The following is a 14,076-nucleotide window of genomic DNA, read 5'->3' on the forward strand; positions in this document are numbered from 1 at the left end:
ACTTTGGTTCTAGTGTCCATAACAATTTCACAGATGTTTTTTAACAGATGAAAAGGTTCCCTTTCTATTCCTAGTTTGCTGTGTGATATGGACTGAATGTCTGTGTCACCCCAAAATCCCCAAGTTGAAATGGTAATCTTCAATGTACTGGTAATTGGAGGTGGAGCCTTTGAGAGATTAAGTTCAGACAATTTATGAGCGTGGACCCCGTGAGGGGATATGTGCCTAGAATAGGAAGAGACCAGATATCTCCCTTTCCCTCTTTGCCATATGAGGAAACAATGAGAAGGTAGCCATCTGCAAGGCAGGAAAGAAGTCCTCACTCAGAACTGAATCTGCACCTTGATCTTAGACTTCCCAGCCTCAGAGCTATAAGAAATAAATACCAGTTCTTAAGCCACTCAGTCTATGGTATTTGTTAGACCAGCGTGAGCTAAGATCTGAGCATTACCATGAAAATGTTCTGTTTTCAGAAACACTGTTTTTTAGCATTTACTGAGATGATCTGATTTTCTCCCCTACTTTAGTTTCTTAATATGGTGAATTACATTTTTTGATTTTCAAGTTAGCTAATCTTACATTTCTGGGATAAATCCCACTTGTTGGATTCTATTTAGTAATATTTTGCTGGGGATAGTTACATTTCTTCACTGGGGACACTGGTTCAGAATTGTCTTATAGTACCCGTATCAGATTTTGATATCAGGGATAGGCTAGTCTCATAAAATTAGTTAGGAACTATTGCCTCCTCCTCTATTTTCAGAAAGATCTTGCATAAAACTAAAATTACTTCTCCTTTAAATGTCTGGTAGAATTCAGGGGGCTAGTAGATGAAGTAACGGTTACGTCTCTGGACTCCCACATGGCCAACAGCAGTTCCAGTCCTAAACCCAGTGGCTTGACACTCACACTGGGTGTGTGTACATCCATGCCCAAATCCTGAGAGGAGAAGGGACTGCAGTATGGCCATCCTCCCAGGGGAGTGATTTCTTGCTTTCTGTCTCTGTCTTTCTTTGCCTCTCTGGTGAGTGCACATGCCCTATAGCAAAAGTCTCTCTCTAAAAAAAAGTAAATAATAATAATTCACTACAGAGGTTATATGGGCCTAAAATATTATTCGTGGGAAAGCTTTTTTTGTTTTTCTTTTTATGAGACAGAAAGGTATTTCTAATAGGGTCTTGCCATTTCATGATCCTCCTGCCCTAAACTTCTAATTAGTGAGGATGGGCCATCGTTCCTGGCCCATTTGTGACAGACTAGGAACCAAACCTGGGCCTCCCATGTGACTTTTGCATCCTCCCACTTGTGCCAGCATGGTTAGGCTAGGAAACCTTTTTTAAAATAAATTATTATTATTTCATATCAGAATATTTGAATTTTCTATTTCTTCTTTGTATCAATTTAAATAATACGTGTTTTCAAAAAAGGTGCTAAGTGTCGAATTTATTGGCATAAAATTACTCTTTTCTCCTTCTCATCGTTTTTCTCCCCTTCAGTTTTTGCCATAGGGCACATATACTCAGGAGAGAGAGAGAGAGAAAGAAAGTGAGAAATCACCTCTCACAGGAGCTGGCCATGCCACAATCCCTTCTACTCCACCCTCCTCTTAGAATTTTGGGCATGTGCACACACACATCCCCCAGTGTAATCCTCAAACTACCAGGTCTAGGACTCGAACCACAAAGCTGGCTATATAGAAGCTAGCACCTTAACTTCCATGCCACCTGCTGCGACCTTCTTATCCTTTTAATGTCTGTCGCATCTATAATAACATCTCCTAATATTGGTAATTTTTCTCTTTTCTCCTGATCAGTCTTACTAGAGATTTATCAAATTAATGAATATTTTTGAAAAGTCAATTTTGTCACTGTTATTTTGTTTTACAGTTCATTGATTTTTACCTTTATTTTTATTATTTTTTTCTATTTATTTCTTCTTGCTTAATTTGCTCTTCTTCTACGTCATAAGCAGGAAAATTCAATCAGTGCTTTTACATGTTATTATTGTTTCTAATATTAACAATAAAACTGTAACTTTCCCCCAGGAACTGCTTTTGCTGCATCCTCCTTTTTATTTTTGACTGTTTTCAGATATTTTAACTATAAGGTGATTGCACTCACCAGAGACAGAGATGGGCGGAGGGGGGGGGGATGGGAAAACACCCACGAACGGGGGATTGGTCATGCCACAACCTTTCTCCTCTGTTTTTCTCTGGGGATTTTGGGCACACGCACATATGTGCCTGGCATGCTGTTCATGCTGCCAGGTCTGGGACTCTAACCATGGAGTTGGCCAAGTAGAATGCAGCACATCAACCACAATGCCACCTGCCACATTCTCCATGTTTTAATATGTCTGTTTTTTTTTTTCTTTTTACTGAGGCTCTGTTAAAAAATATTTTCTAATTTTCTCTGTGATTCCTTTTTCCACCCATGGGTTGTTTAAAAATATATTGTTCAATTTCCAAGTATTTAGGGGTTTATTAGGCATCTTGTTATTACTAGTTTAATTCTACTGCAATCAAGAAATATATTCTACACGGTTTTAATTCTTTAAATATTTACTGAGCTTTGCTTTATGGCCCAGTAAATGTTTTCTCTTGACGAATGTTCCATAAATACATGAAAAGAATGTACGACCTAGAGTTGTCATTTTTGTTCTATAAATTAATGGAAGGAAATGTTAAAATCACCAACTATGGCTGTTTATTTATCTATTTCTTAGGTTAGTCTGTTAACAACTGAGAAATCTGGGTAAAGGTTCTATTTGAATTCTTTGACTATTCTCGTACCTCTCTTAAAACTAATAATCTCTAACAGAAGTAAGCTTAATGTCTAAGTCTATTATGGTCTAACAGTAATAATCCAGTATTTTTCCAACACTGATTCTAGTAACATATTACTTAATATTTTTCAGAAGGGGAAACAGTAGTTTAAATGGTTTGGCATTTTGTAGGGGCTGGCAGGTAGTATGGTGGTTAAAGGCGCTGGACTCCCACATGGCCAACTGCAGTTTGAGTCAGGGCCCTGGTAGCTTGCTTTTTCATTCTCCCACTATCTCTCTCTTTTTCTGGTCAAATTAAATAATAGTAATAATAATAATGATAATAAAGAATAAAGTTAAATAAAATAATTCTTTTTTAAAAAAGACAATTTTGTCAAAATCCTCAAGAAAGTCACTGTTAGTTCATGAACTGTCATTCAAATGATTTTTAAATCTCTTAGCTCCATGATTTACTTTCCCAAGTTGGAAACAGGAACTGATTGGTTTTTGTTTTTTCCACCCTCACCCTATGTGTCCTCTCTTTATGCTGATGTATACATACAAATTTCTAATCTTATGCATGAGTAGTATGCTTATTGGTTGTTTTTCCCATAAACGTTGGGTTGTGGGAAAAAGCATGATGTATTTTTTTTCTATGCAAAAATGTATCCCATTTGAGAATTTAATTTGAGTTTCCGTGAACTTTTTTCTTAAAGAGTTACTTATTTAATTTGATTTATTCATTCATTTATTTTAATTTGACCAGAGAAAGACACGGACAGAGAAAGTGAGAAAGCAAGCCACCAGGTCCAGGACACAAACCGTGGCCAGCTATGTAGGAGTGTCCAGTGCCTTAACCACCACGCCACCTGCTGGTCCCCAAGTTTCCATAAACTCATTTTGTTCTTTTTAGAGGATTTTTTTTTTATTTTTTGCTATATGGCACATGCATTTGCCAGAAAGACAGAGAGAGACAGAGACAGAAAGCAAGAAATTACCCCTCAGGGGAGGATGGTCATGCCGCAATCCCTTCTCCTCCATTCTCCTCTCGGGATTTTAGGCACACACACACACACACCGGGTGTGAGTTTAAGCCACCAGGTCCAGGACTTGAACTATGATCGGCTACATGGGAGTCCAGTGACATAGTCATTACACCAACTGCTGGTCCCTCTGTGAACTCTTAACTCAAGGACTTAAGACTGGGATTTTAAATAAGCACAGCTCAATCACCAAGGGTCACAGAGGAAGAATACTAATAGCCACAAGGAACAAAGAAACGCAAAAGTTACGTGCCATGGCAGTGGTCATACGTACCTGAAGAATCGGCTTTTTTCTGTGTCCATAGAATGACATTCTCGCTTGCTGCTACAAACCTCTGCGGTCTTCACTACATTGGTCCAATGAATAGGAGCCTTACAGAAAAATACACCCAATCCTTTGGGCCGGGCCTGTAGCCGCCAAGAAGTGAGGTGTAAGGGCACAGCAAATGAATCCCCTGGCATGATCGCGGGAAGGACCACTGGCTCTGCCAGAAAAATAAGTGTTAGCACATTCAGGCAATGGCTCTCCACCACAAAGACAGACAATTCAGGACAAAAGCAAGACACGCCATATATACTGACTGCCTAGAAAGATACCCACTAAAGTGGCATGACGAGAGCCAGGGAGTATTTATCGAGCATGTGCTATACTCTAGATAACCAGAACGTACTGTCTGGAGCAGATGGGCTGTCCAGTCTCAGTTCCATTGGTGTCTCGAGTCTGTTCCTCACAATGAGGGCTGATCTGACGGTGATTACTTTCCGAGCACTGCCTTCCATAGTCACTGCAAAGACCACTCGGACAGGAGGGAGTGAAGAAAACTGTGAAAGAGAGAGAGTAGAATAGTGGTGCTTCTGAAAATACAACAAAATACAGCAACACCAACCAGAATGCTTAAATAAAAAGCATCTTTATATTACTACAGCACTTGAGTGAAATTGGTCTTTTTTTTTTTTTTTTTAATTTGCTAGAAGCCATGTGTACTCACCAGAGAGAGACATATGGAGAAAGAGAGAGAGAATGGGGGCGGGGGAGTACTTCCCCTTGGGGAATGACCAGACCATAATCCATTCTTCTCCATTTCTACTTTTGAGATTTTTCAACACACACACATATGCACCCAGTGTGTTTTTGAAGTTCTGGGCCCGGAACTTTAACCATGCAGTCAGCCATGTGAAATCAAGCTGCCTTAACCACCACACCACTGGCTTGCCCCAAATTAGTCACTAAACACTGTTTGAAACCATTTTGCTTTAAAGGAAGTAAACATCTTGTAAATATATACTGACTAAAAACAGTCAGTTCTAAAAATTTCTATAAAAATAACCTACGCAGATATGACACCACACAGACTGTCACAGAGAAGAATCAGTCCTAGGCCTCTAGACACATTATAAAGAACTTTACCTAATATTGTGTAACAACCTATGCAATTTTCCAAACTTCCTGCAATTTGGTAAGGAAGTCATCTACTGGAAGTTATCCTTCATTCACAATGCACTTGGGTTCCTACACATCAGACCTTATATGGAAACTGTGGACAAGACTTGTTTTCAGCTCTACTGGAGGGGAATAAAATAAAGATCCAAAGCAACTAAAATTAGAAACACTGAGGCAGGACTTTGCAAGACAGTAAATGATTTACCTTCTCTAGTATTTGCCTTCCAGATTAATATTAAATTGAGAAAACAGTCCTTGAAAACTAACAATGGGTTGGACATTGCCCACATACAAACAGAAAAAAAGAAGGAAGTCTTCTGAGATTAAAATTTGTCTTTGTAAAACTCAGAGTGTATAAGAAAGAGTCATCTGTATTAGTATGCTTTTCACAGAAAAAAAGAAAAACTTTTGTTTTTAATGGTATAAAATTTACTCTAGGGACCAGCAGTTGGCATAATGGTTTCATCACTGGACTCCCATGTAGTCAACCGCAGTTCAAGTCCTGGACCTGGTGGCTTAAACTGATGCCAGGCACATGTGCGTGCATGCCCAAGATTCCAAAAGGAGAATGAAGGAGAAGGGATTGTGGGGTGGCCACCCCCCTTGGGGGATGATTCCTCTCTTTCTGTCTCTCTGTCTCTGTGTTTCTGGTGAGCGCAGACGCCCTATAGCAAAAACCTCTCAAAAAAAAAAAAAATTACTCTGAAGGCCCATACACTATTCATTGACTTGCCTATAGAAAAAATTTCAAAGAACTTTAAAAACAAACTTATCTTTCTTTCCAACAGAAAGAAAAGGAATAGTTTCTACGTAACAGTCACTGTTCCATAAACAGGACCCTGAGGTACAGAAAAGCAACACCACGGAGAGAAATCCTTCATTTCCAGTCTTGAGTTGCAGCACCACTTTATTTTTCCATATGTCCACTCGCACATTCAGTACACGTCCTGCGCTACTACCATGTGACTAGAAAATGTTTTCAAGTATAAAATTCCACGTTAAATACACTAAAGATAAATTTTAGAAATTATTACTCTTCAAATAAGTGTCCAGAATATACTGAGCAATGCTTTTTTACCTGGAGGAACAAATGCCACTAGGTTCAGGTTTTCTTTGTGCCAACTTTCTTTCCTTTTTAGTTATTTACTTTATTTTATTTGTTTATTATTCTTCAATTTGACCAGAGAGAGACAGAGAAAGAGAGAGAGGGAAAGTGAGAAAGCAAGCTGCCAGGTCCAGGACTTGAACCTTGGTCAGCCATTTGGGAATCCGGCACTTTAATGGACATGCCACCTGCCAGCTCCACTAACATTCTAAACCAAACATGAAAATCATACCAAGAGCTCCATGTTCAGGAAGTCCAAATAAAAAGGCAAGTTCTAATTTTCTGGGGCTTTTAGAAGGACACAATTTTAGCCATACATCATTATCAGACCTTTGGCTCCTACTGACCCATCTCCAACAAAGCACCAAGAGAATAAAGGACAATAAGAATTATTTGAAATCTTGCTAATGCTGCCTCTGGGCCTAACTGAAGTTTTACATCTCAAAACTTAAGATTCTCAGGGATAAGAAATTATTTAAAAAAAAAAAATTCTGAAAACTTTCTGTTGTTTTGATACAGGGTGTGTGTGCGTGCCAAAGAGGGACAGACAAAGAGGAAAAGTGAGATACTCCCCTCCCCCACAGGGATGGCTACCCCCCAATCTCTTCTCCTCCATTCTCTCAGGATTTTGAGCATGTACTCAGTGCATTTTTCAAGCCACAGTCCGAATCTGAACCATGCAGGCAGCCTGCAGAACCTAGTGTGATAGCGACCTCACCACCTGCCAGCCCAGCTCTTCCTTCCTTACACTATGCAATCTCACACACTAAGTTAGGGGGCACATTTTCTTGCATGATTTTAGAAAAAGGAGGTAGCTGTGAAAGTTAAAAAGGGAGAGATAAATTCCAATCGCCTATATGTTATTAAGTCATCTGATTGTCAAGAAATATCCAACTATGTATAGTTCAGGCACAATGTATATACTAAATAAACACAATGACAACAGGAAAATCATACTTACATAAACCTGGGGATGTATAATATTTGTTCTGCTGCTGGGGCTGCCAATCTGAGAAAGATTCCGAAAGTTAGAGTCAGCAAAGGCCTAGGATATTGGGAATCATTAAATTCAAGGACAATGTATTAAGTCATAGGGAAAGTCATGGCATATTTTTATGCAAAAATGCATCATGACTTTCCCAACAACCCAATAATCTGCTTAGAAGAGCAGTCTTACTACAAAGATAAAACATCTTTTCTTGGAAGATACGTGGAACAAATATTCATTCTGTATACTCATTCAGCGTATGCAAAATTACTCCAGAACGTTATCAATATAACAGAGAGATACCTGTGAAGGGAATTACTCTTTTCAGTACCAAACATGATTTTAGGCAGAAAGCAACCTTAAAATACATGTCCACCTCCTCCTCGAAGAACCTCGGGGCAACAGAGCAACAGAGAAAATGTATGCCTGTGGAACAGTTCTCTCCAAGACCATTTCTCATGGAGGAAGCAAACAGGAGGACACCTGCACTAGCTCTGCAGATCTGCATTCTCCTCCTCATCACTGGGGGTCACTTCCCAGCCCAGTGTGTGAGACTACGCTATAAAGATGGATGCCTGTTGGGCAAGGACAGCAGGGCACCCACTTCAGCTAGGACGCCAGCTTCTACCTGTACCATTCCCAAGGCAGCCCTCTGACCCCCAGGGCTATAGATGAGGGTAAAATTAGGGCAAGGACATATCAGAGCTTGTGTGATGAGAAAATAAATGACAATGGTCATCTCTGTGTCACACAGAAGGATTTAGAGACAGAGAGCTAGAAGGATCAAAGAGGAGCACTATAAGAAATGTAAAAAAGTGGACCGCAGTTAGTGTAATGGCTATGTCGCTGGACTCCCACATAGTCGACCGCGGTCCGTGTCCCAGACCTGGTGACTTAAAACTCACGCCGGGCGCATGTGCCTGCGTGCCCAAGATCCCAAGAGGAGAATGGAGGAGAAGGGATTGTGGCGTGGCCATTCCTCCTGGGGAGTGATTTCTCGCTTTCTGTCTGATTTCTCTGTCTTTCTCTGTCTGTCTGGCGAGCGCACACGCCCTATAGCAAAAACCTTTAAAAAAAAAAAGAAAAAAGAAATGTAAAACAGGTAGCATATGGGTTAGCTCCAAGGCGCAGTGCTAATGTGCTGCTCAGGAGACGCTGGGTCCCACGTGGCAACAATGGTCCAAGTCCCTGGCCTGATCAGCCCGAGACAAGTGAGGATGGATGTGCACTGATAATAACAGGATGGAGGACTACAGTAAGGGGACTATGGCACAACCAGAGCCTGTGGAGGGTGCTCTACTCCCTCTCTCTCAAATGTCTCAAATGTGTGGACATTCACTCTTACCATGAAGAAAGAAAAAAGAACAAAAAAGGGGAGTGGAGGGGGGGATCTTGTAGCACCACATGGTCAACCATGGTTCAAATCCCAGCTCTGGAGGCTTGAAAAACATGCTGGTGTGTGTGCATGCATGCTCCAAATCCTGACCAGATGGAGAAATGGAAGAAAAAGGATTGTGATGGGAACCATGCCCCACTGGGGGTGGGGGACACTTCCTCTTTCTCTCTCTCTCTCTCTCCCTCTGGTGATCACGCACATCCACTGGCAATAAAAATAAAATAAAATTTAAAAAAACTGAACAAAACAGGAAGTACGTAAATGAATCAGAACAATATGTGAATTAAAGCCAATGCTCATGTTTGGTAGACCAGTAAACTGCCAGGCAGGCCTGCTAAGGATGAAATGGATCTACACAGGCAAAGTCAAATGTTTCTGTCCATTCCAAATCTTATTTTTCTACTGAAATTAACCCTTGTCTGGCTTATCTATATTGATTACGAATGCAAAATCTTAAGGCTTCTTCCTAGAATGAGGGGACAGAAAGAACAAGAAAATTTGACTAGAGCAAGGTTATTACAGGTTTAACCATCTGACTGCCTGGTTGTCAAGGGCAGTGTAGAATCCAGCACCTTAACCACACACAGCCGAGTCACTGAACACACACCGTAGAGGAAGATGAATTTTTATCTGGAGCTGCATATCGGAAAAAGATCCCGACTTTGTCCACAGACACTGGGCTCACTTGTTCCCAGCCATTTACTCTCACTTGCAGTTGATGAATCCGGAGGTCATGGGTGTGTCTATCAGGCAGAACACAGAAAAAAAGATATTAAGCACAACCTCAAGAAGGAAAGAAACTAGAAGCAAAGACTCAAATCTGATTTACAATATAATGACATAAAAACCCCACTAGCTAAACCTTGTGGGGATTACCTAATGCAAGGAAAATCAAGAGAGCAATTTAACCAGTTTTATGCTTACAATACAAATTGTAAGATCTGAAAAGCCTGAACAAGAGTAGCACTTACTCTGCAATGTACAAGCCATGCAAATCCTGAACACCAGCCCAGGTCTTTCCACCACCAACCCCGTCCCAACCTTTATAAAGTAATGACATCAGTAAAAACCATATCAATAGGGCAGTAAAAATATACTAGCAAATTACTTGCATAACCGTACACTTAGAAATGCACAAAAACAACTTTCTCCTCCGCTCTTTTGTTGACTATTTTATTTCTCTCACAACCACATTCGGTAGTTTGGCTTCAGCCCTACATGACTACAGTTGGGTTATTCGAGACACAGCCCTCAGAGTTTTAGGGCTAAAGTGCTTGGCTGAAATTGGAGCAGAAGGCAGTGGGCAGAACAGGAGGAACAGGAGGAAATTGCACATTTAATTCTATTTTAGATTTTGCCTAATTCAAGCCAGAAGCCTGAAATGGGGAACTAGATTTGAGGCTGACAGGAAGGGGGGGAGGGAGGCAAGAGTAGGGTACAGCATGCCAAAGGGGAGAAAGCCAGAAAAGGCATTTATTTTGACGAATTCAGGCAGAACAGTGGGACTTGAAATGAGTTACAAAACATGGAAACTAACGGAAATGACAATGAGGTCAACCCTTCTGATACAACAGAGGCAGTGCCTATTAAGAAATACTGTACCGCCAGCATATCTATAGTTAGCTCTTCTGAGAACTACGTGGAAGGGACAGGAAAATGCTCACCAGGCATCGCTGCAGACTCTAAAGTGGCTTCCAGATACATCTGCCCAGCATAGTGACTTTTCAAAAAAAAACTTGTTTTTTCTGTAAAAACCCTGGAGACCCACATGTTCAAAACTGTTTCCCCCACTCTGCCCCTACTCAGAAGTAACATATGTGGGTACAAAGACATGTCAAAGGAAAAATGCTTGACTCAGGAGGAGCACATTTCAGATACAACGCACCCTGAAAAGCATATGACTATAGAAAGCTAAAGCCACACTCTAATTTCAGCTCAGAGTAAAAACAAACAGGCCTAAATACTAAAATCTAAATCTATTAAAATCCTAAGTCTTATCCTATTGCTAGCCAGTGGATAGTCCTTCTATTTAAAAATGCTTGGAAATAATGAGACACTTTATTAGGTATCTTATGACCTCAACCAGATAAAATCTTTTTTCACATGTATTCCAATCCTCTGGCTGGATATGTAAGTGTATCTATGGGGCCAAGTGTATCTGTGGTGGTAAAAGCACTAGACTCCCACATGACCAACCACAGTTCGAGTCCTGGACCTGGTTGCTTGCCTTCTCTCTCTCTCTCTGGTGACCATGTGTGCACTATGGCAAATTAAATAATAATAATAGTAATAAATAAATAATATAAATAAGTCTTTTTTTAAAAAGGTGGGGACCAGCAGTTGACATAATGGCTATGTCGCTGGACTCCCATGTAGTCAACTGCGGTTTGAGTCCCAGACCTAGCAGCTTAAACTCACGCCGGGCACGTGTACACACATGCCTAAGATCCCAAAAGGTGAATGGAGAAGGGATTGCCATGTGGCCAACCCCCGAGGGGTGATTTCTCGCTTTTTGTCTCTTTGTCTTTCTGGTGAGCACAAGCACCCTCTAGCAAAAACCTCTCAAAAAAAAAATAAAATAAAGTAAAATAAAGATGTATTCTTGGGGCCAGCAGGTGGCATGATGGCTAAGGTGCTGGACCCCCAAACAGTAGACCACAGTTCAAGTCCCAAACCTGGGCTTGCTTTCTCACTTTCTCTCTCTATCTCTGTCTCCTTTTACTAAGCTCATATGCCCTATAGCAAACTTAAGAAAAGTAATAATAAAAAAATATATATTTTTAAAAAGTACATCTGCTAGCAGTCTTCCTAGATGAGTTAATCTTATCTTTAGAATGTGGAAGGGACAGAAAAACGCTCACCAGGCATCACTGCAAACTTTAAAATGGCTTCCAGATACATCTGCCCAGCATAGTGATTTTTTTTAAAAAAAAAACAACAATCTTATCATTATTGTTTTGTGCTTCCTGAAACAATCCACTTGCTGAAAGTGCTATGTGGCACACAGTACACTAAATATTTTTAAATTTTATTATTTATTTCTTCTATGAAAGGGAGACAGAGAGGCAGACGGCACTCCAAACTGAGCCTTGATGCTGCTATCAACCCCAGCTTCATCCAGCCACAGATAACAGGCATGTGGCCAGTATATCAGGGAGGTCTTTAGATGCCAGCTTGGAACCTTTCCATGTGGTTTACAGAGTACAGCGTTGTTACCAAGGCACCGCAATCCAGCTTCTATATAAAAATTGATATCAGAATGCTTTGAGAACCTTTTAAGAATGTCACATCAGGGGGCGGCAGGAGTCATAGTGGCTAGGGTGATGGATTGCCACATGGCTAACTGTTGGTTCAAATCCCAGACCCAATGGCTTGAAAAGAATATCACATCAGGGAGGGCCAGTGGCTCAGCAATAATACATGATGCTCTGCAAGGCAACTCCACATGGGCAGGTTTCCAGCTCAAGTAGAGACCTCCCTGTGTCCACTGAGCATGTGTTTGCCTATGATCCAGGGCTTGCAGAAGGCCAGGGGTAGATCATAGCATCAGGACTTTGTGGGGAATTTTATGTCTCTCTTTCTCACTCATAGAAGAAGTAAGTAAATTTTAAAAAAGAAATACTGTTACCACTGAATTGTGAAAACCAGGCCAGGATGCAATGAACTTGAGTGTTAACAATCTGTCTATGCTTCAACCAAATCATGTGAAACACACAGGCTATCATGTCACATGTCAACAAACTAATAACTAGTGAAAAATATTTCCAAAATAGGAAAAAAGTCTATATTTTTAAGAGGGGACAATGATTTTCAAAAATTCCTTTTAAAAATAAAATATGAAGATCATTAATAAAGAAAAGTGAAAGGGCAAAACACTGGGAACAATCACTCATATCTACTTTTTATTATTTAAGGAAAAGAATAAACCATACTTTACCTGTGTCTTAACTTTCCCCTTGCCTCAAATTCAAAAGGAATCTCTTCACCTGTGAGGACTTCTCGCCATTCACTAACATTGTGAGCATCATCTAGAAATGTTCCATTCCCTTCTGGAACCACCCCTGGACTCCCACTGTGAGACAGCGCAGCCCTAGAACCAAATAAGACAAGATCAGCTAGGCCCTCGTCCCCAGCTCCCTCCCACACGAGCTCTGTGCTGAAGAGCAGAAACCCCTTGGAACTCAACTCGCTGCGCTTAACCTGGCTACAAAGCATGACCTAAAAGGGCAGCGACTAGTCATCTTCATGCTCGATCACAACTTTGTTTGCTATTTTAGAAACAGCTGAAGGCTGTCACCATATAGTCACTTACCTCACGTCACTAGAGTATGTGTATTTAAAATAGTATAGAAGTGAATAGCTAAAATGTAACATGCCCAAACTGTTAAACCGAAGAATTTATCTTATAGAGCTCTATGATAGCATAGAGGTAGAGAAAATGTGGTTTCAAGTCAGTGGGCTATTGCTCACGTCACGTACTTTGTTACCTAAGCTAGAAAGACCACCACCTACAGTCACACTGAGTGACAATGCCGTGGTTGGCAATGGACCCAGAGGACAGAGGTCCTTGCTGAAAACCTCCTAGCACCTAGTGACATCTGTGTTGAAAATGTAAATAGTCACGCGCTACCGGATGACATTCGGTCAGTGATAGGCCGGATGATGACAGTGGTACCACAGGAGCACAGAGCGGCTATACTGCATTGCCTAGGGGTATAGTAGGCTATACCTAGGTTAATGTGAGTTCACTCTTTAATGTTTACAAAATAAAATCACCTACAGACACAATCCTCAGAAAAGATCCCTGTTTTAATGACACTGTAACTGGAATGTTGAGCCAAGTTATAAACAGGCAGGGAGTTGTCAGGAAAAGTGTTCCTGGACTAGGTAAACTCTCCAACTCCACCCCATTCCATCTGGGTTAAAGTGTGTTTTAGATAAGGAAGATCATTGTTCAGAGAGTACAGGAGAATGAGGAATCTGTCCAAAGCAGTTTGAAAGAAAAATGGAAAACATTTAGTTTCATAACCATACACAGCTTATTTTAAAAGAGAAGGGGATCGAGGGAACCAGCAGTCAGCGTAATGGCTATGTCGCTGGACTCCCACGTAGTCGACTGCGGTTCATGTCCCAGACCTGGTGGCTTAAAACTCACGCCGGGCGCGTGTGCGTCCATACCCAAGATCCTGAGAGGAGAATGGAGGAGAAGGAATTGCGGCGTGACCATCCTCCCTGGGGGGTGATTTCTCGCTTTCTGTCTATGTCTGTCTGTCTGGCGAGCGCATGCGCCCTACAGCAAAAACCTCTCAAAAAAAAAAAAAAAAGGGGGGGGTTGGGGGG

General features: G+C 41.0%; 1 protein-coding gene across 6 annotated transcripts in view; it reads right to left on the reverse strand.

The window, feature by feature from the left end:
* VPS13D (vacuolar protein sorting 13 homolog D) overlaps positions 1–14,076 on the reverse strand; it is a 323,690-nt gene that overhangs the window by 181,950 nt on the left and 127,664 nt on the right. For all 6 annotated transcript variants that reach the window (XM_006145295.3, XM_006145292.3, XM_027770624.1 and 3 more), the window contains 5 exons: positions 12,674–12,826; positions 9,344–9,479; positions 7,314–7,361; positions 4,478–4,628; positions 4,081–4,291 (listed from right to left, as the gene is read on the reverse strand). In XM_006145295.3, coding sequence (XP_006145357.1) covers positions 4,081–4,291; positions 4,478–4,628; positions 7,314–7,361; positions 9,344–9,479; positions 12,674–12,826 — 699 coding nt within the window. The remainder of the gene's footprint in view (positions 1–4,080; positions 4,292–4,477; positions 4,629–7,313; positions 7,362–9,343; positions 9,480–12,673; positions 12,827–14,076) is intronic.

The sequence above is a fragment of the Tupaia chinensis genome, unplaced genomic scaffold (genome assembly GCF_000334495.1).
Source record: "Tupaia chinensis unplaced genomic scaffold, TupChi_1.0 Scaffold000146_1, whole genome shotgun sequence".
NCBI lineage: Eukaryota > Metazoa > Chordata > Mammalia > Scandentia > Tupaiidae > Tupaia > Tupaia belangeri.